Genomic DNA, 18,527 nt, shown 5'->3' with positions numbered 1-18,527 from the left:
CATTGGTTTGTTCACTTACTCATTCGAGCATCACTTATGTACTGAGAATCTCTGACAATCCTGGCTCTAAGCTGAGCACTAGGAATAAACAGATGGCGTGGATAAGATGCAGCTCTCCTCCCATGTTTGTCATTCCCCTCCATGGTGATAGAGCTCCGTGTTTAATTGGGGGCTTAACCAGAATTAAAGTTACATTTCCCAGACTCCCTTACAGCTAGATGTGGCCATGTGATTACATTCTGGCCAATCAGATTAAGTAGTGTGGCAGACCCTTCTTTTAAACTATAAGAACACAGCTGACCCAAGCCCCTTGCCCTTTCTTCTCAGAGGTGTTCTTTCCTGCTGGCTGGAATACAGATGCGATGGCTGGAGCTGAAGTGGCCATCTTGAGCAAAGGTGCCTTTGGGCAAAGAGGCCCCACTGGTAGATTAATAAGACAGAGGAAGTCGTGTCCCTAAGGACGTTACTGAGAAGAGGTGCCACACATGCCCTGGACTGCGTTCCTCCAGATTTTGGTGTGAAAGAGAGAAAAAATACGTATATGCTTTCTTTAAGCTATTGTTACTTTGGGCTTCCAGCAAAAGATAATCAAAACCTATAATATAGGGGTGGCCAGTTAGCTCAGTTGGTTAGAGCGTGGTGCTGATAACACCAAGGTTGCCAGTTTGATCCCCACATGGGCCACTGTGAGCTGTGCCCTACTTTAAAACAAAACAAAACATCTGTAATATAATATTAGGTTGGTGCAAAAGTAATTGCAGTTTTTGCAATTATCTTTAACCTTTTAAACCGTAATTACTTTTGCACCAACCTAATAATAATATTATATATCAGGTAATGGTATACACCATAATATACTCCAGGTAATGCCACTCCCTCAGGGGGTACAGCATTGGCTACACAGAGGAGCCCCTTGGCCTGGTCTTGGGGACCAGAGAAAGCTTTTCCAAGGAGGTCACGGATGGCTGCAACCTGCAGGGTGACATAGCCAGGATAAAGCAGGTGCCGGGACATTTCAGGGAGAAGGGAGGCCAGGGAACATTCTGTAGGGTATGTTTGGGGAAGCACTGAGTCCTTCAGGGAGGTGGGGACCCCCTGTTCCGACTCTATGAAGTGCAAGTGAGGCCTCAAAGACCTGAAGCTGAGGCTGAACAATAATGAATGTCAACTACAACTTTATATGTATGTGTGTGTGTATATACATATACATATACATATAGTTACAAGAAGCGGAGTACAGCATTAGGAATAGAGGAATAGTGGAAATGTAATGGCTGTGTGCGATGTCAGAGGGGTAGTAGACGGGGAGAGGGGGGTTATCACGCTGTGAGGGATATAAATGATAAATGTCTATTACATTGTTTTGTACACCTGAAACTAATAATAATTTTAAAAAGATGTTATCTTTGATTCACAGGGAGAGTCTCATTACTTAAAATGCACGGTCACTTTGCTGCAGGGTTGAAATGTTACCTTCTGATTTTAAAGACTAGTAAAAACCTGTTAATAGGCTCATGCAGAAATTCACAATTGTTGATCTCAGCCTCTGGGAACAGCTTCTCCGTTCAGTTCAGGGCTTGAGGACTTGCGTTCTGTCTCCTTCGCCCTGAGGCCCATATGTTCCTCCGGCAAATGGTCAGCACCCTGTTCTCCGTGGGTTCAGAAGATCCCCTTCTCTCCTGAATGCCAGCAAGTCGCCAAAGTGCCAGGGAAGAGGGGAGCCAGAATGAAGCTGCCCCACTGCCAGGCTCTGTGAAACTCACAGGAGTCCTTGGCTAGACACCCAATATGCCATCAGAGGAGAAGGGTCCATCCCGCAGGGCCAGGCAGCCAGCTACTCGTATGGAGCAGAAGCAGCCTTTCTGATCCTTGTGGTCACCCCTATGTCCAGCTCTGTCCCTGGACATGCCAAGGCATTCTAGGAAGAGAGAGCCTAGAACAGCCTGGAAAGTGGGCATAGGAAAGAAACTCGAGAGGCGAGGCACAGATCAGACAGGCAATATTGCTGACTTTGCAAGCAGACAGCGCTCTCCGTAAGTGAGAAGTGACCTGTGTTCTTACAGTCAGCCGCTGTGATCCATTTGTGTGAGCAGGTATCCTCTCCTAAGTCTTTGGTGTGTCGTCAATAAGAAAAACCCGAGCTGGCTGCTGCCACCACTGGGGGCTAAGTACAGTTCTCTCCGTTTTACAGACAAGTAACTGTCTCACAGCTACTAAGCATCAGAGCTGGTGGCAGCCCAAGCTGTCTGACTCCAAAACTCATGCTGTTGCCCACTGTGCCAGAACTCTGCATAGCTCTGTGCATTTAAAAATGAGAATGAGAATGGCCAGTGTGTATTGAGCACTCCGTGTGTGCTGAACCACTAACCCCCAGGACCAATGAAGATATACAGCTGGGGCTTCTCCGACCCTTGCAGGTCTGTGGCGTGTACCCAACATGGTGACAGGTCAGCTCCTACATGGGAAGTGACACTGAGTGAGCATTTGGCAGACATTTACAGTCCAGGTTGGCTGTGGGATACTGCCCAGCATCCGAATACCAATCCATCCAGGGGCATCATCAGCTGCTGGCATGCTTTGCGTCAGTCAGACAGAATAGGAGCTACCCTGCGTTTAGAACTTTGCTGGTATTGTCTGCTTCCCCATCATGTGTTTCAGTTACTGCCAGGTAAACTTCAGTACGTGTGGGACCATTATAGACAATCACTCATCCGAAGACGCTTAAAGAAGCCCCTAGGACTCAACATGATCCCTCCATCCTGCTCCCCCCGAGTCATGCAGGGCAGCCGATGGTGGCTGAGTGCCCCCAAGGGTCCCCAAACTGGGGATGTCAAGAGGATTCAAGATGATCGCTGCCTTGGAAGCCTTCCCCAGCCAGAGGGCAGCCAGCCATGTCCAAAGACACACTCCGTGCAACACGTGAGCTGTCTGCAGGACCTCCGTGGACCACCACCCAACATTCTTCTTCGTACACACAAGTTCAAGGCTGTCAAGAAGCAAGAATGCATGGCTGAGTTCGGGCCGCTTCAGATCTATTTTCCTCTTGTGATTATTATGTTACATTCACATTTAACTGAAAACGACGATCTCCTTGCTGGTTTTGGAGGACATGTTTAAAGGAGGTGTTTCCGTTCTGTTGTCATTTAAAACTAAAAATGAAGACATCATTTTTGATGTTCAGGCTGTTTCTTCTGCAGAAATGCACACTGGTGGGTTACAATCATTTCTCCACCATTTGCACTTTAGATGTGCTTGTAGGTATGTTTATTTGGTTTTTGACTCTGCTTTTCACTTAAAAATCAGGATCACGTGTCTAATCTCAAAGGGTAGGCTAATCCCAGCTGGGATGTGAATTTGGCAAAGGTTCCAATTGGTTTCACATCAACAAATGGTTTCCATGGCGGGAGGGAGGGAGATTCGCAATTTTATACTTTGCAAAAGATAGCTTTCTGTTGCATCCCCCATATTGTTAGGAACAAACTATTTTCTTATTTGAAAAAAACAACAACAACCCTGCCCTTTTATGGGAAAACTCGTTGGGCTTTGTGCATATTATTCCACATGAAAGCAGTTTTGCCTTCATTTGTGGCTGCCTGATTACAAAGACAAGATCTTTAATTAAAATTGGTTTGGTTATGTGTATTTCTTTCAAAGAAAACCATCGAAATAGCATTTGTGACTCATTACCTTCTTAACAGCGATGTTATCCCATTTGTCTCCTTATTTCGCCCATTTTGATGGAGACGCCGACCTCAAATGATGGGGATGGGCCAGTAAGGAGCCTTGTCTGCCCCCTAAAGTTGGGTTTCTGGTCCTGTGACTTTGACGTGGGGAGGGGGTTTTGGTCTGACAATGTTTCTAGGGCATGTAAACCTCTGGGTCTTCACTGAGATGGGGGATGGGGGGGGCAGGGCTAAGGTTCTTGCAGACCAGCCAGCCTCTTTTGGGTGGGCCCTGGGCTGAAGCAAGAGGGAGTGCTCCCACTTGGCTCGGCTGAAAGGCGAAGGAAGGCAGGGGCTGATTTTCTCATTATCCCCACATGCCCAGGGTGGATTTGGGATCACATGGCTTTCGGGAACTGTTTCCAGCCGAGGAACAGATTGCTTAGATCCGAAAGGCTGTCTAACATGTTAGCAAAATTAGTGCTTAGCAATATTTTTGAGAATTCTGTGGTTTGGGCGTTCTGTGTTTTTTTCCCCTGCCAAAACAAGCTTGCTAACTTCTTTGCTTCTCTGTTTGCTGCAAAGAAAAGCAAAGGGACTCTAAATCATTTGCACATTTCCTGTTGACGGCGTCCTGCACGAGCACGATCCTGGAGGTACATGGACGGGAGGTGAAGTCCCAGCTTGGCTTTTAATAACAGGGTGACCCTGGCTCACCGACTCGCTGGTGTTTCCCACCTGAGCCCAGCACAGCGGCTCCTGTACCGTACCCCTCCTCTCCCATGGCCTGGTGCATTTAAAAATTGTACAGGGTGAATTTGAATCTTGGATTTTTTTAAGTGTGCACAGTTATCTTCCAGTGCTCCCTCTCTCCACCTAGGAGAGACTAGCGATATTCCCATTCCTAGGGCAAGTAATGATGACAAGCGCTAATATTCAATGAGCACATACTGTGTACCAGGTCCGTGTCAAAATGGTTTCTGTTCCCTGATGCATTTAACTCTCACGATAACCTGGAGCCAGATTGCTGGCATTGAATTCTGGCTCTGCTAAGTTGTGTGATCTTGGGCAAGCTATTTAACCTCTCTGTGCCTCAAAAAGACCCATGGGGAACACAATGTGACTGGCTTGGCAATGTTGTCAAGGAAACGGGACTCGTACAATGCTCTTAAGAGGAGCGATGACTATGTAATAAGCACCCAGTCACATGTTGCTAATTATTATCCCAAGAGTCCTAAAGCACAGTAACTGCCCAAAAGCGCACAATAAATTCGTGACAAAGCTGGGAGCCCAGGCTTTTGATCATGACTATGGTGCTATATACAGAAATGGTAGCTGCAAAATACCATCACTGTTTTCAGGGTATCTGCATAAAAGGACTCCTTACACAAACATTGTTCGCTGGCTGCTGCGGGGTAGCTGCATACAAGCGTAGCAAATAGTGATACTCCTGGAAGGCAAGACCCATGTCTGCCTGTGAGAGGCAAATATTAACTGAATAGTGTTTGCCATCACCCCTGCCCCACCTTCGCAAAGAGGAGCTTTGTCTGCCTGGCTAGTTCCTGGGCTGGTGCGAGGAGAGTGGACAAGGGGGGACAGGAAACTATTAATAGAAGCTGGACAGAGAGAGGCAGCATTCTGTGACAGCCAATGTATGTAGCCAGCCAAGTGTCCCTCAGTAGGAATACACTGCGCTGGAATACTAGGCACCAGTCTAAAGGAAACTTGTCATGTACTGACATGAAAAGAGTGTCAAGATATATCGTTATGGGGAAAAGTCGTATTACAAAAGAGGAACTTTCATGAAGGGGGAATAATATCATATATATTTGTGTTTTCTTTTATGTACATCAAGAAACTCTGGAATAAAACGTGGTTATCTATGAAGGGGTTGGGGGGATGATGTACTAAAAACTGGCCAGATGGGACACAGACATAGGAGTGAGTCCTGTATATGTATATGTATACATATACACACACACACATTTACTGTGAAAATATTTATATATACAATATATATGCTGTGTATATATGTATGCAGTATGTATGCATATATGGTATGTGTGTATATATTATATAGTGTATATATTATAATGAATAACTATGTATTAAACTATGTGAATGGCAAATGTGTATACACCTAATCACAGAGCTTCAAAATATCATGAAGCAAGTTTTATAGTTAAGAAAAGGAGAAACAAAACAACTCCACAGTCATAATTAGATATTCAAAATCCTACTCCCAATAATTGATAAAATGAGTAGGCAAAAGAAATCAGTAAAAATATAAAAGATTTAAGCAACACTGTCAGCCACCTCAACCTAACTGAATTTACAGAATACTCACTCAACAACTGTAGAATGCTGACTCTTTTTGTGTGCACCTGAAATATTCACCAAGACAGACCACGTGCTGGACCATGAACAAAGTCGCAATACATTGTAAAGGACTGAACATACGAAATACGTTCTCTGACCACAACGGAATTAAATTAGAAACAAACGAAAATACCCAGGAAAGTCTCAAAATACTTGGAAATTAAGGAACACCCTACTAAAGAAGCCATGGGCCACAGAAAAAATCACAGCGGAAATTATAAAATATTTTGTAATGAATGATGGAAGCAAAGCATATTACAATTTGCAGCATGCAGCTAATGTGATCCTTAGAGAGAAATTTATAGTTTTGATGCTTATGTTTGTGGGTGAAGAATAAAAGTTTAACTTTAATGGTCCAAACATTTGTGTTAGAAAGCTGAAAAAAGAAGACTATGCTGAGCACAAAGTAAGTAGAAGAATGAAATAATAAAGATAAGGGCAGAAATGAAGGAAATAAAAAGCAAGTCACAGAAAAAAATTAAAACCCAAAAGTGTTTCTTTGAAAAGATAATATAATTGATAAACCTCTAATTCAAGTGATCAAGCAAAAAACAGAGAAACCACAAATTACCTATGCCAATTGAATAATCAATATTATTATTAATTAAGAGGAGGGAAGAATAATCTTTTAAACAAATGCTGCCTGAACAACTCAATAGCCTTAGGGAGAAAAAAAATGAACGTTGATACATATCTGACACCGTACATAAAAATTATTAGAGATGGATTGCATACTTAAATGTAGGCAAGATATGTAGACAAAACATGATTTGTTAGAGAAGAAACAAAAAGCAAAAATGACTAAATTAAATATTGCTAAATTGTACTTCATCAAAATTTAAAACGTTTGCTCTTCAAGAGACACCATTAAGAAAATGAAAAGGCAAGCTACAGGTTGTGAGAAAATGTTTGCAAAACATGTATCTAATAAAGGACTCAGATCTGGAATATAGAAACTCCTACAATTCAATAATAAAAAGGACAACTCAAATTTTAAGGTTGGCAAACTATTTGAACAGACACTTCCTAAAAGAAGACGAAAGGCCATTTATGACATGACAAGATACTCAACATAATTAGTCATCGGAAATGCAAATTAATACCATAATGAGACAACACGACACGTGCCAGAACAGCTACAATTTAAACGACTGACAGCACAAAATACAAGCACTTTGGAAAGCAGCTTGTCAGAGTCTTATCAATTCCAACATATGCCGACCCTTCAACCCAGCAATTCCATTCCTGGGCATTTACCCAAAGAACTAAAAACAGATGTCCTTACAAAGACTAATACAAGAATATGCATAGCAGTTTATTGAAGCTGCCAAAGGACAAGCCAAATGTCCTCAACAGGTGAATAGACATACATGTTATATTTAAATAATGGAAAGAGAGGCAATTTTTTAAAAAAGACTCCTGATGCAAGCATGATGGATGAGGCTCAAAAGCATATTGGCCCAAAGCAGCCAGACCCACAGTACATGCTCTGTGATTCCATTACATGGGGTTCAAGGACAGATAAAATCAACCACGGTAATAGGAATCAGAGCATTGTTTGCCTTTGGTGGGGGAGTGACTGCAACGAGGCAAGAATGAGCTTTCTTGCACATTGGAAAGGTTCTCTATCTTGGTTACAGGGGTAACACGTGACTGCATAATTCATCAAACTTATTGAACTACACATTTAAAATTTTTATACATCATTGTATGGAAAGTATACCTCAGTAGACGAAATATAAACAAAAAAGACTCCTGGCCAAAACCCTTTGGCCCTGGTCCTTAGAGGTTAAGGACCAGAGATGGGGTGGGAGGGAGGTGGGTATGGATATAAAAAAGCGACACAGAGATGCACACCGTGATGGAACGCTCTGTATCTTGAGTGTCGTTCTGAATACTCCAGCCTACACAGATGACAAATTTGCACACCACACACACACAACACACAAGAGGCAGAAATCTGAATTACACTGGTGGACTATGTCCACGTCAATATCCTGGTTGTGATATTGTAGTAATATTTTTTCAAAGTATTACCATTGGGGGAAAACTGGGTAAAGGGCACATGGGATCTCTCTGCATTATTTCTTAACAACTGCACGTGAATCTACAAAACGTTTAAGTTTAAAAAAATGACAACTATTTTGCCCCTCTTCATCCCTTTCTCTTCTGTTAAATGGAATGTAGATGAGATGGCTGGCGTTGAAGCAGCCTTTTTGGGCCGTCAGCTGGCCCTTGGGAATGGAAGCTGCTCATATTAGAACAACAAGATGAGAGGGGCCAAGTCCCTGAGGACTTTACAGCACAAAGCATACCAGACCTAGACTATCTCTCAATGTTTTCGTGAAAGCGAAACCTTTAACTGATATAAGCCCTTGCTACTCAAAGTGTGGTCTACAGACTAGCAACCTTGACATCAGCTGGGAGCTGGTTAAAATATAATCTCAGGCCCCACACCAGACCTACTGAATCAGAATCTGCAGTTTTAACAAGATCCATGCCTACTCCATTTGCAGATTAAAATTTGAAAACCATTGATTTTAGCAATTGCTATTATGCATCTCTGTCAATTTTCAGCCAATCCTAACTATTATAGGTAGCTTATTACTAACTTTAATAATAATACTACTTAGAGATTTAGCAGTGCTTTTATTCCCTGAGAGCTATTTCTTGAAGACTGAGGGAATAGAAGTGAGAGAAGGTTTACAAAGAACCAGCATCTTTTATGTATGAATATACGGCGAGCGGTGGTAGATGCATGTGCCCAAATCCCGTTAGCCTACCTGAGTTTGCCTACAGCAGTAGATACTCTTCCCAGCTCACTGACAGCATCCCACCTCAAGCACCTGTGCCTCATCCTCCATGGGGGAAGGGGGACCAGTGCAGGATGAGAGTCGTGGATAACTGCCCCAGCCCTCCCGCCTCCCATGGCATGACTCCACCCAGTTTCTCAGAGGGTCTCCAGTGGGACCGTGCTTATCATGCATTAACTCATTCTTTATTTTCTTTCCCTCCTTCCCTGTCCTGCTGTCCTCATTCCCTCCTTGCTGGGATCTCCCCCCAAGTAAACCATCCACACCCAGATCCTGTCTTAGGCTCCACTTCTTGAGGACACAAACTTAGACACCTGGAGACAAGGAGTCATGAACCCCAGCTCGCAAACTCAAGGGAGTTGGCTCGTTTCACCCGGTACACCCACAAAGACCTGAGACCTTGCCTGTCTTAATGATGGATGAGTGGCTTCAACTTAGAGGAGAACAGGCTGCCCTTTGGGAGACTGCACCAGGAAATCACACAAATTCCCGACATACGCTGGAGAGCTGGCGTTTCTCAGAGGTCTCTCTGTCTCCATCAGAACTGTAGTCCTGTCACATTGGGAAGTCTCTCTCCTGTCCAGCACTCCTTTACTTACATTTTGGGTCATTTTGATTGTTTTGAATGGGGCCAGATGGTCAAAGAGCAGGGACCCTCAAACCTGCAGCAATAAGATACCTGCTTTGACAAGTGTGTGTCCTCAGATGATAACGAACACACTTGCCCAATCAGCTCAGATCAACCCGGGGCTAGCATTGTCATGCTGGCCAAGATGGTGGCAGGAGTCCCCAGGCTTCTCCTCATCCTTGACCTCTCTCCTGTGCACCCCTGGGAAGCTCAGCCATGAGGAGCTGCCAGCCCCAGCGAGGTGTGGCCCCCTCATCCTGCGCTGGGACCCACTTTGTACGGCAAAAAGAGAAGCAGCACTTTTGTCCGAGGAGAGCAGCATAATCACCCAATGCACATGAAATCACTTAAGCTCTGGGAGCCCGCAGCCCCCTTGGCTTAATTACACAGTGAGGCCGTGTTCTGCTGAAAGCAATTATGTTTCAGATCTTCCCCCTCTGCAGGCACATGCACACACACCGCCCGACCCCACCCGGCTGTCAAGGAGCCGCCAGCAAGACTTCTCCACGCACACCCACCCTCTCTGAGATGCCTTTTGCAGGATGAAGATATTTTTGAATTAGCTATTTGTTCAGGTGGTTTCCTATTCCAAGGGTCCAGAAGGACAGAGTGTGAAGTTTCTTTCCCTCCCATTCTTTCTGCGAGCCACTGAGCTCCCTGAATGTGACCAGGGCTGTCCCTCTCTTTCATATCCTTCTGAAGCCGCTGACACCATAAATCCATCATCTATACGTCGTTTTTCTTCTAGAAGGAAATCGTTTGCCAACAGAGGGATGTATGTGTGCTTTCTACATCGTCTCTGTTGGAGTAAATAGCCAACACTTCTCTCCCCAACAAACAAGTTTGCTGACATCAGGAGAGCTCCCTGTTGGAAATCAAATAAAGGGCTTGTCCCAACGAGGGCGGTTCCAGGTATAGCACGGTGGACCGTGGCCACTGTGCCCAGAGCTGGCTAATGAGCGGGCCATGTGGTCCCCACCCTCCCAGATCAGCAGCACTGAAAGGCCCCCTTTGTGACAGGGGAGGGATCAGACACGAGTCATAATGCTCTCTTGTCAGAAGGGCCTCCTGGAGCTGCCGTGAGGCTGGCAGCCCAGCGGAGACGTGCAGAAGGAAGGGAGCAATTTTGCGGTGGTTTCCGTGGCCCACTGGACCTGGTGGAGGTTCTCATGTTCCCAGGTCGGAGCTAGAGCCTGTGCTCCTTCCTCAAGCAGACCTGGCCTCAGCGTCAGAGTTGCCAAGAGTGCAAGGCACAGGGACATCGCCCTCCTTGGGACGTGCCTGTCCCAAGATAGGGGGACACGGGGAGGCTGGATGGGGCTGTGCCCATCACTCTTTGCTGGCCAAAGAAAGCAAGGCTCCCCAGGAGGACAAAATTCAAATCTGTAGTTACAGGCGATTCCCTTCTTCCTGTTATTCTAAAACTAAGTGCTTCACACATTTGGGAAGTATTATTAAATACGGGTCTGCTGGATGGTCTGTGGTTGGGGCTAATTTCTCGCCGTTTGCGGAGCGTCTAGTTACCAGACCCTTCAAAAGGACCTGTCAGAATTGCTTTGACTGTGCAAATGCCACTTGCAAACATTTCAACTGACTCCCCGGCCATGTGGCTCCGCATGGGAAACGTGCAATGTTCATTTCTTTAGAATTTCCCCCAAGGTCTCAGTTCTCTCCTTGATGGCATCTGAAGGTGAAATCCAAAGTGATGGCATGACTGCTGAAAAGCCAACAGAGCGATTATTTTTGTTCACTCCAGTGGGATGAAAGTTAGGGATTTTTAGGTTGTCTTAAGGCTACTCCAAAGGCAAATTTATAATTGATTAAAAGAAAAAAAGGCCTGGCATTTAAAAAATTCTTTTCATGTTTCTGTGAAGCATTTGACAGACACAAATTCTCGAAACATTCCAGAGGAGAGAGAGAGGAGGGATTGTGTCCCGTTTTAGATAAGGAGGTACACTCTTGAGGGTGGGATAGCTTGAATTTGTCGAAAGAGGAACTTTGGGTTGGGGCAAAGATTCCCAGGTGTGTGTCCCAACCCCTGCTGTCACCCCGAGTCTGACATGAGGACAGAGAGTGACATCCTATGATGGCACAGGTTATGGGCGCAAGAAAATGGATTCTGGAGGCAGAGGGTCTGGGTTTGAATCTTGGCTCCTCCCTGTGATAGCCACCTGACCCTAAGCAAAGTACTGCACCTTTGAGGGCCTCAGTTTCCTCACCTGTAAAATGGGTGCAAAAAATAGTATCTAGCTGTATGAGTAACGGAGTTAATACTTATAAAGTGGTTAAAGACTCCTGGTGCATAGTAAGTGCTCAATTGTTGTGACTGCTTTGCCGTGGTTATCTTCTCAGCCTGAGTGTGTGTGACAGCCCTGCCATCAGCCCATGGGCACGGTCCAACTCTAATATGTCAGTCCATGTGTCAATTTTCCTGGTGGCAGAAAGGCCAGCAAATTGTCACAGCTCTGATTTTTTTTTTTTTATCAAACTGACAAACTCAGCTATGGAGAATGATTGGTAAAAACCTTGATTTGTCAGCCAATCTCCTCAGATAATTGTCAGTGGATGGCTGAATGGACAGGCTGGACAGAAGTCACCAGCAGAGTGACTCACAGCCCTTTCCAGTCCCTACATCCCTGCAGGGAGGAGGGACACAGCCAGGCACAGTGCGATTGGCTCTGAAATGTCAGGTGTACGTGTGGACGTGGCCAGGCTGTAGCGCCCAGTTATTCCATCAAACACGCGTCGAAGCGTTGCTGTGAAGCTAGATGGTAGACGTGATTAGCATCCACAGTCCATTGGCTGTAACGGAAATGACCCTCCATAGTGTGGGTGGGCTTCATCCAATCAGACAGAGGCCTTAAGAGCAAAACTGAGGTTTCCTGGAGAAGAAGAAATTCTGCCTCGAGACTGCAGCATCGACTCCTGCCTCAGCTTCCTGCCTGCTCTACAGATTTCAGACTTGCCAGACCCCACAGTGGTGTGAGCCAATTCCTTAAAGCAAATACATACATATGTGGAGATTTCCTGGTGTCTCGCTTGTTTAGGTACATGTCATTCTGGACCTTTATTACAGCAGGCAAGCCCATACTCTACTGACACATCTTCCATCCTCTCCTTCCCCCTTCACACTCTAGTTTTGCTTTCCAGGCATATGAAGCAGAACAGTTTTCAACTACAACAGCTAACATCTCAACACAGGTGAGGGTCTTTGAATGGCTATTGCTGGTTGCATGGTGCCCCTCCCTCTTCCCCCCCTCCCCATGCACACAGATAGGTCCACGGCCTAACTCCTCAAACCTGGAAGTGTGACCTTACTTGGAAAAAGGGTCTTAGCAGGCATAAACTAAGAATTTTAAAATGAGATCATCCTGGATCAGGATGGGCCATAAATCCCATGACAGTGTCCCTCTACCTGGGGCTTAGGTGACATGCCCCCTGCCTCAGTGGTCTTGCCTCTTGGTACATGAGGGCTGGTGGGTAGGATGCAGGAAGCACGCTTGCCTCCTCAAAGCCTCCAGACCTTCCGCATGCCACAAACTCAGAGGGGCCTATTCTGAAAGTCAAAAGCTTTCGCTTTGCATTCCTACCATAACATCCTAATCCCTCCTATGGTGAACTGCTACCTCTCAAGGAAATACAGAAAAGGCCAGACATTAATACATGCTCAGTTACAAGTCACATAAAGCTGCTACAGTGGAGACCTGAGCACAGGGGCTTGAACACACGGAGCTTTAATGTCTCGTGTTCACACACCCGGAAAAGAGGTCCCACCGAGATGGTTTCGGAGGGAGTGGAAGGGTCACCGGGCTCTCAGACCTGGGCCCTTTACCCCTCTGCACACCAATCTTTATGTCACAAGATGGCTGATGAAGCTGAGAATAGCAGTGACAGCTTACCCTGTGCCAAACAATTCATTTATCCTGGCCCATTGAATCTTCATAGGCTTCCAGACTTGGCCCTGTTTTACAGACATGGTGGGTGGTGTAACTTGCCCACAGTCACACAACAAGCAAATGGGGGAGCAGGGGCTTGAACCCAATCTGCCTCCAGAACCAGAGCTCACCACAACTATGCAAAGACATGTGAACCCTCCTGGGTGTCTTGGCTGGGCTTCTTAGAAAGCTTTTCTTCCCTAATGAAAGCAAAGTATCTCTTCCACTTGCCCCCTTCTTTCTTGCTTGGGATATGGAAGGCAGGACGTGATGTGGGAGGAAGGATCCCTTGGCTTGTTGCTTCCAAGCTGTGTGACCTTGGATAAGTTACTCATTTCTCTGAGTCTCGGTTTCCTCTCAAGTAAGATGAGGATGAATGAAACACCTTCCGACATGTAAAGCTCTTAGCACTGTCTTTGCTATACAGGGACAGCTCAATAAAAATTAGCGTCTGCTTCTGAATGTTTGCTGCCTAATAGACCCACCTGTCCAAAACAGGTTGTCCAGACTGCCCATGACAGGTATTGTAAGGATAAAGATTCAATGTCACAGGCATGAGGCGGAGTCCCAAGCTGGGTCGCTGGCTGCCATCATAAGATTATGGAAACCATATTGCAGTGTATGTCTTTCCAGGGACCTCTGCTCTGAGACCACCTGGTGCTGGCTGTGAGCAAACAAAAGACGGCAGTTGTTTTCATAGCTACCTGATTACAATGCCTAATTTTTAAAAAATATTTGCCAAAGCCCAACCAAAACACAGCTCTGACAGAATATGTATCTAACCCTCACCTTTTATCCACATATATATTCATTGTAGGAGTTGATGCCTTCATGTAAAAATAAATCTGATACCTTAATCTGAATGGAATGATCGCAAATCAAATTTACCATGATATGGAACTAATTTTTACAACATGTCTCTTCATGCAAGGTCCATCAGATTCAGAGAGGGAAAAACCCACTAAACTGCAGACATGTTTCCAGGTGGAGTACTCTCTGCCCCAGGCAGTCAGCCTTTCTCTTCATTTGCTATTGCTGAGAACAGAAGTTAAATGCTCTTTGCCTTCTGACGTTAAGATATTTCTGTGGGTCTCAACCTTCCGTACAGGAACCTTCTGGGGCCTCCATCCTTCCATCATCTCCTGTGAGAATGCATCGAAGAGCAGAGCGCCACAGGAGTCAGTGAGGGGCCATGGAAAGGCCACACGCTTCTGCATAACAAACCACCCTGAAATGTAGTGGCTTAAAGCAAAAGTCATGTATTTTATTCACAAATGGGCCATTTGGACAGGGCTGAGGGGGACAGCTCATTGTCTCTGCTGCCTGGAAGGCGACCTGGGGCTGGAGGACGCATGCCCAAGATGGCGCACTAATGTGACTGGCAGGTTGGCTGAGAGCACAGCCAGGGTTGCAGGCCGAGGCCTGGATCCTGTCCACCTGGGCCTCTCCACAGGCTGCTTGGGCTTCCTTGTAGTATGGTGGCTGGGTTCCAAGAACGACTGTCCCAAAGCCTCGGAAATCACATCCCATTACTTCTGTTGTCCCAGAGTCAAAGGGAGGGTGCGCGTCAGGTGACTCGGCCTCCCCACATCTCAATTGTCATAGTCTCATTGAGGGTTCAATTACGAGCCCCATGAAAAGTGCCTGGCACTTAGTAGGTGTCCTACAAGTGTCAGCGGTTGTTGGAGCTACTTTTGCACATGTTCTTTCCAGATTCCTAACATTGAGACCCAATTTGCGCCTCCATCAGTGCCCCACGCCTGGGGGGTGTTCCTTCCACAAGGACACAGGACCAGGACATCGGAGCTAGGCACCGCCTGAGTGCTGAGGAAGTGACCTCAGAGGGAACAAGAGGGAACATTTGCTGCCCTCAGGACACAGCCTTCCCAGAGGGGGCATCAGACTCTAAACAAATAGCACAACCGTAGGCCGTGACAAGTGAGTGACGAAATAAAGCAGGCTATGTGTCAGTGAGAGCTTGGGCAGGAACCTTGGAGAGGGGGCAGCCCCTCTGCACGGGCAACATGGCAGCTGAAATCCAGCTGGAAAGGAGCCGGCCTGAGGACATCTGGAGGCAGAGCCAAGGATGAATCCACTGGGCTGCTCCCTCTAAGCCCTCTGAGACCCTCGTTGCCCCCTCCTCATCCTTCCCTAGGCTTCGAGAAGCTCTGGAGCCACACATTGAAGGATGGGTGTGGTGGGCACGCTGGAGCTCTAATCCAGCAAGTGCCAGTGTGGGAAAGTGATTCAACCTCTCTGCTTCAGTTTCCCATCTATACAGTAGGGGTGATGAAGGTAATAATTTTATGGCCTTGGCCTCCTAGAACTGCCTGGGGATTCACTGAATAGTACACAGCGAGTGCTGAGAACAGAATGCCCAATGTTTCAGGAATCCCGGAACGCTGGTGAGTTTTCAAAGACATGGGTGCTGTTTGCTCCCCACAGGAGGGCCAGCCGTGGAAGTTCCAACTGGTGTGTCCTGAAACTCAGGGACGGATGGTCACCAGGATGGAATTCTGTCCTGAGGGTGAAGGCTCCTGCCTGCAGCTGGGCTCCAAGGGAGACCTCAGGAGGCAAAGCCACCTTCACACCGGGCTCGAACTCTGAGCCAGTCAGGGGACAGCTGACATTGCAGCCCAGACTGCACAGGCTGGTGAGCATTTCTCGGAAAGGGCTCCCATTCCCTGCCCTCAAAATGAGCAAAACCCCAAACCCCACAGACACACACACACACACACACACACACACACACACACACACGACTCTGTCTACAGCCCAAACCCTGTTTTCTACGCTGGTGGGATGGTTTATCCATTTAAGTCATTGAACCCTTTCAGTTTGTTTCATGAAAAAAATTTTTTTTCTGTTTGTTTTAGCCACATTGTTGTTGTTTAAAGGAATGAAATAATTAAAACAAGAGGAACCCTATGTAAGCTTGGATTTTTATCATGGTGAGCACATACAATGTATGGATATATCTTTTTTTTTTAACCAACACAATTTAATGAGTTTTAGTCATTGCTAAGTGACTTATAATGCCATATATTTTATTATCTAGATCTGCATTCGTTTCCTAGGGCCGCCATAACAAAGTACCAGTAACTGGGGGGCTTCAACCAACAGAAACTTCTTCTCTCACATTTCTAGAGGCCAGAAATCTGGAGTCAAAGTGTTAGCTGGGTTGGTTCCTTCTTCAGACTCCAACGGTGAATCCATCTCGCGTGTCTCTCTAGCTTCTGGTGTCACTGCCAATCATGGCATTCCTTGGCATAAAGAGGCATCATTCTGATCTCTACCTCCATCGTTGTGTGGCCTCTGTCTGTGACTCTCTGTGGCCTCACGTGGTACTCTCCTCTCTGTGTGTCTGTCTCTATCTTTTGTAAAACAACGTTCTTTGCCCATCTTTGTCTAAGCTGGGTAAAAAGCCAGAACAACAGGAATGAATCTGTTCTGTCCCAGGATGTACAGTCATCTAGCCATGCTGTCTCTGTCGGCTTCCAGTGGCTCGCCATACCCGCAGCCAGCTCTCAGCAGTCTATTTGTGCCCCCTCCCTCCTCCTCCTAGCAACCGTCCATGCAGTGAGCCTACCTTCCTGCCTGCATATTTTTGAGTATGCAAACACCCAGAGAGGGTAAGTAACCTGCCCAAGGTCACGGCCAGTGGGGGAGTGGGGATTTGAACGCTCACATTACAGCTCCAGTGTCTGAGCTCACCCTCATGGTGCTACATGGCCTGCACCCTGGCCCTAGGTGTCATGTCTCTAGAATCTGTTCATGTTGCTGTATCTTCATCCAGTTTTCACTGCTGCATAGTATTCCACTGAATGTACAGTCCGCCGTGTCCCTATCCATTCTCCTAGAGAGGAACATTCAGGTGGCCCCTGCTCTAGGCTCTCCAAGCCCCATGCTGGTGAACGTCCTCATAGCGCCATATGGGACAAACATCAGAGTTCGCGCTAAATTGCTCACATCTGCATGGAGCTTCAGGATCTGTGTTTGGGGTAAAGTGTAGACCATTTCTATGGAGGAACCACACTCTGGTTTGTGGAGGAAGGTGTGCTCTTGGGAACCCAAGCCAGGAGCAGGAGCCAGGACCAAAACTAAGCAAGCTTCTCGGGTCCATCCATCAGAATGCAGGCCATGGGAAGGTGTTCAATCTCATTTACTCAGTGCTCACACCCAGGGCTTCTTGGGAGGGCTGGCCTTTAATACAGAGGTTGAGGTCACGATGAGGAGAGCCCCAAGGGGATTCTTAAGTCTCGGTGAACTCTGAGCACACAATCCCCTCTCCATAGCAACAAGAGTGCTCATCCTCAAGTGAAAATCAACATCCTAAGCTCCAAAGATGGTTCCCCAAAACGTCATCCTCCCTGAGGTGCATGTCAGTCCTCCTATCCAGAGATGGAGCATATTTCCCTCCCTCTAGTCCAGGCGGACGCTCTCACTGCTCTGGCCAATAAAATAAGGGTTGAGACATCTGAACCCAGGTCTTGAGAAGGCTGAAAAGTTCTATTTCCTCCCTCTTGGAACCCAGGCACTCTGTTATTGGAAGCTAGAGCCACATGGTGAGGCCACAGGGAGGAGAACTGAGGTGCTTTGGTCCAAAGTCTCTGCTGAGTTCCCAGCACCCACTGTCAGCCAGGAGAGCCAGCAGCTCGGGCAGCCAGCCTAGTTGGTATAGTTGAGCATCACGTGGAACAGAAGCACTGCCCGGCTGAGCCCAGTCCATCCACAGAACCCTGAGAAACAAGAAAAGTGTTATTGCTTTAAGCCACTAAAGTATAGGGTGGTCTCTTACACACTGAGAGATACAGAGACAGCACGCAACAGAAATGCATACAGATGTTCACCAAAAGACGTGCCAGAATATTCATAACAGCACTATGGGTGATCGTCTCAAACTGGAAACAAGCATGTGTCCCTCAATAGCCGAATGAGTAAAGAGCTTGTGTCGCATCGTGTGACGGAGTGCTCCATAGTCATGGAGATGAGTGAACTATGGCTCCCTGCACCAACCTGAGTGCATCACGTACACAGTACAGAGGGAAAGACACCGGGTCAAAAGAGCACGTTCTGTATGATTCCATTTATACAACATCCAAGATGAGGC

General features: G+C 46.5%; 1 protein-coding gene across 3 annotated transcripts in view; it reads right to left on the bottom strand.

Annotated features, from left to right (window-relative positions):
• Positions 1-18,527, bottom strand: part of LOC141567473 (uncharacterized) — a 100,454-nt gene that overhangs the window by 59,518 nt on the left and 22,409 nt on the right. The window contains exon 3 of one of the 3 annotated variants that reach the window (XM_074314484.1): positions 16,397-18,156. The exons of the other annotated variants lie outside the window; for them this stretch is intronic. Coding sequence (XP_074170585.1) covers positions 18,106-18,156 — 51 coding nt within the window. The 3' untranslated portion in view covers positions 16,397-18,105. Of the gene's footprint in view, positions 1-16,396; positions 18,157-18,527 lie in introns of those variants that run through there. 3 annotated transcript variants of the gene reach the window in all.

Source organism: Rhinolophus sinicus, linkage group LG11 (assembly GCF_036562045.2).
Source record: "Rhinolophus sinicus isolate RSC01 linkage group LG11, ASM3656204v1, whole genome shotgun sequence".
NCBI lineage: Eukaryota > Metazoa > Chordata > Mammalia > Chiroptera > Rhinolophidae > Rhinolophus > Rhinolophus sinicus.
Note: the sequence above shows the minus strand (reverse complement) of the source record. Positions and strands in the feature narration are given on the sequence as shown.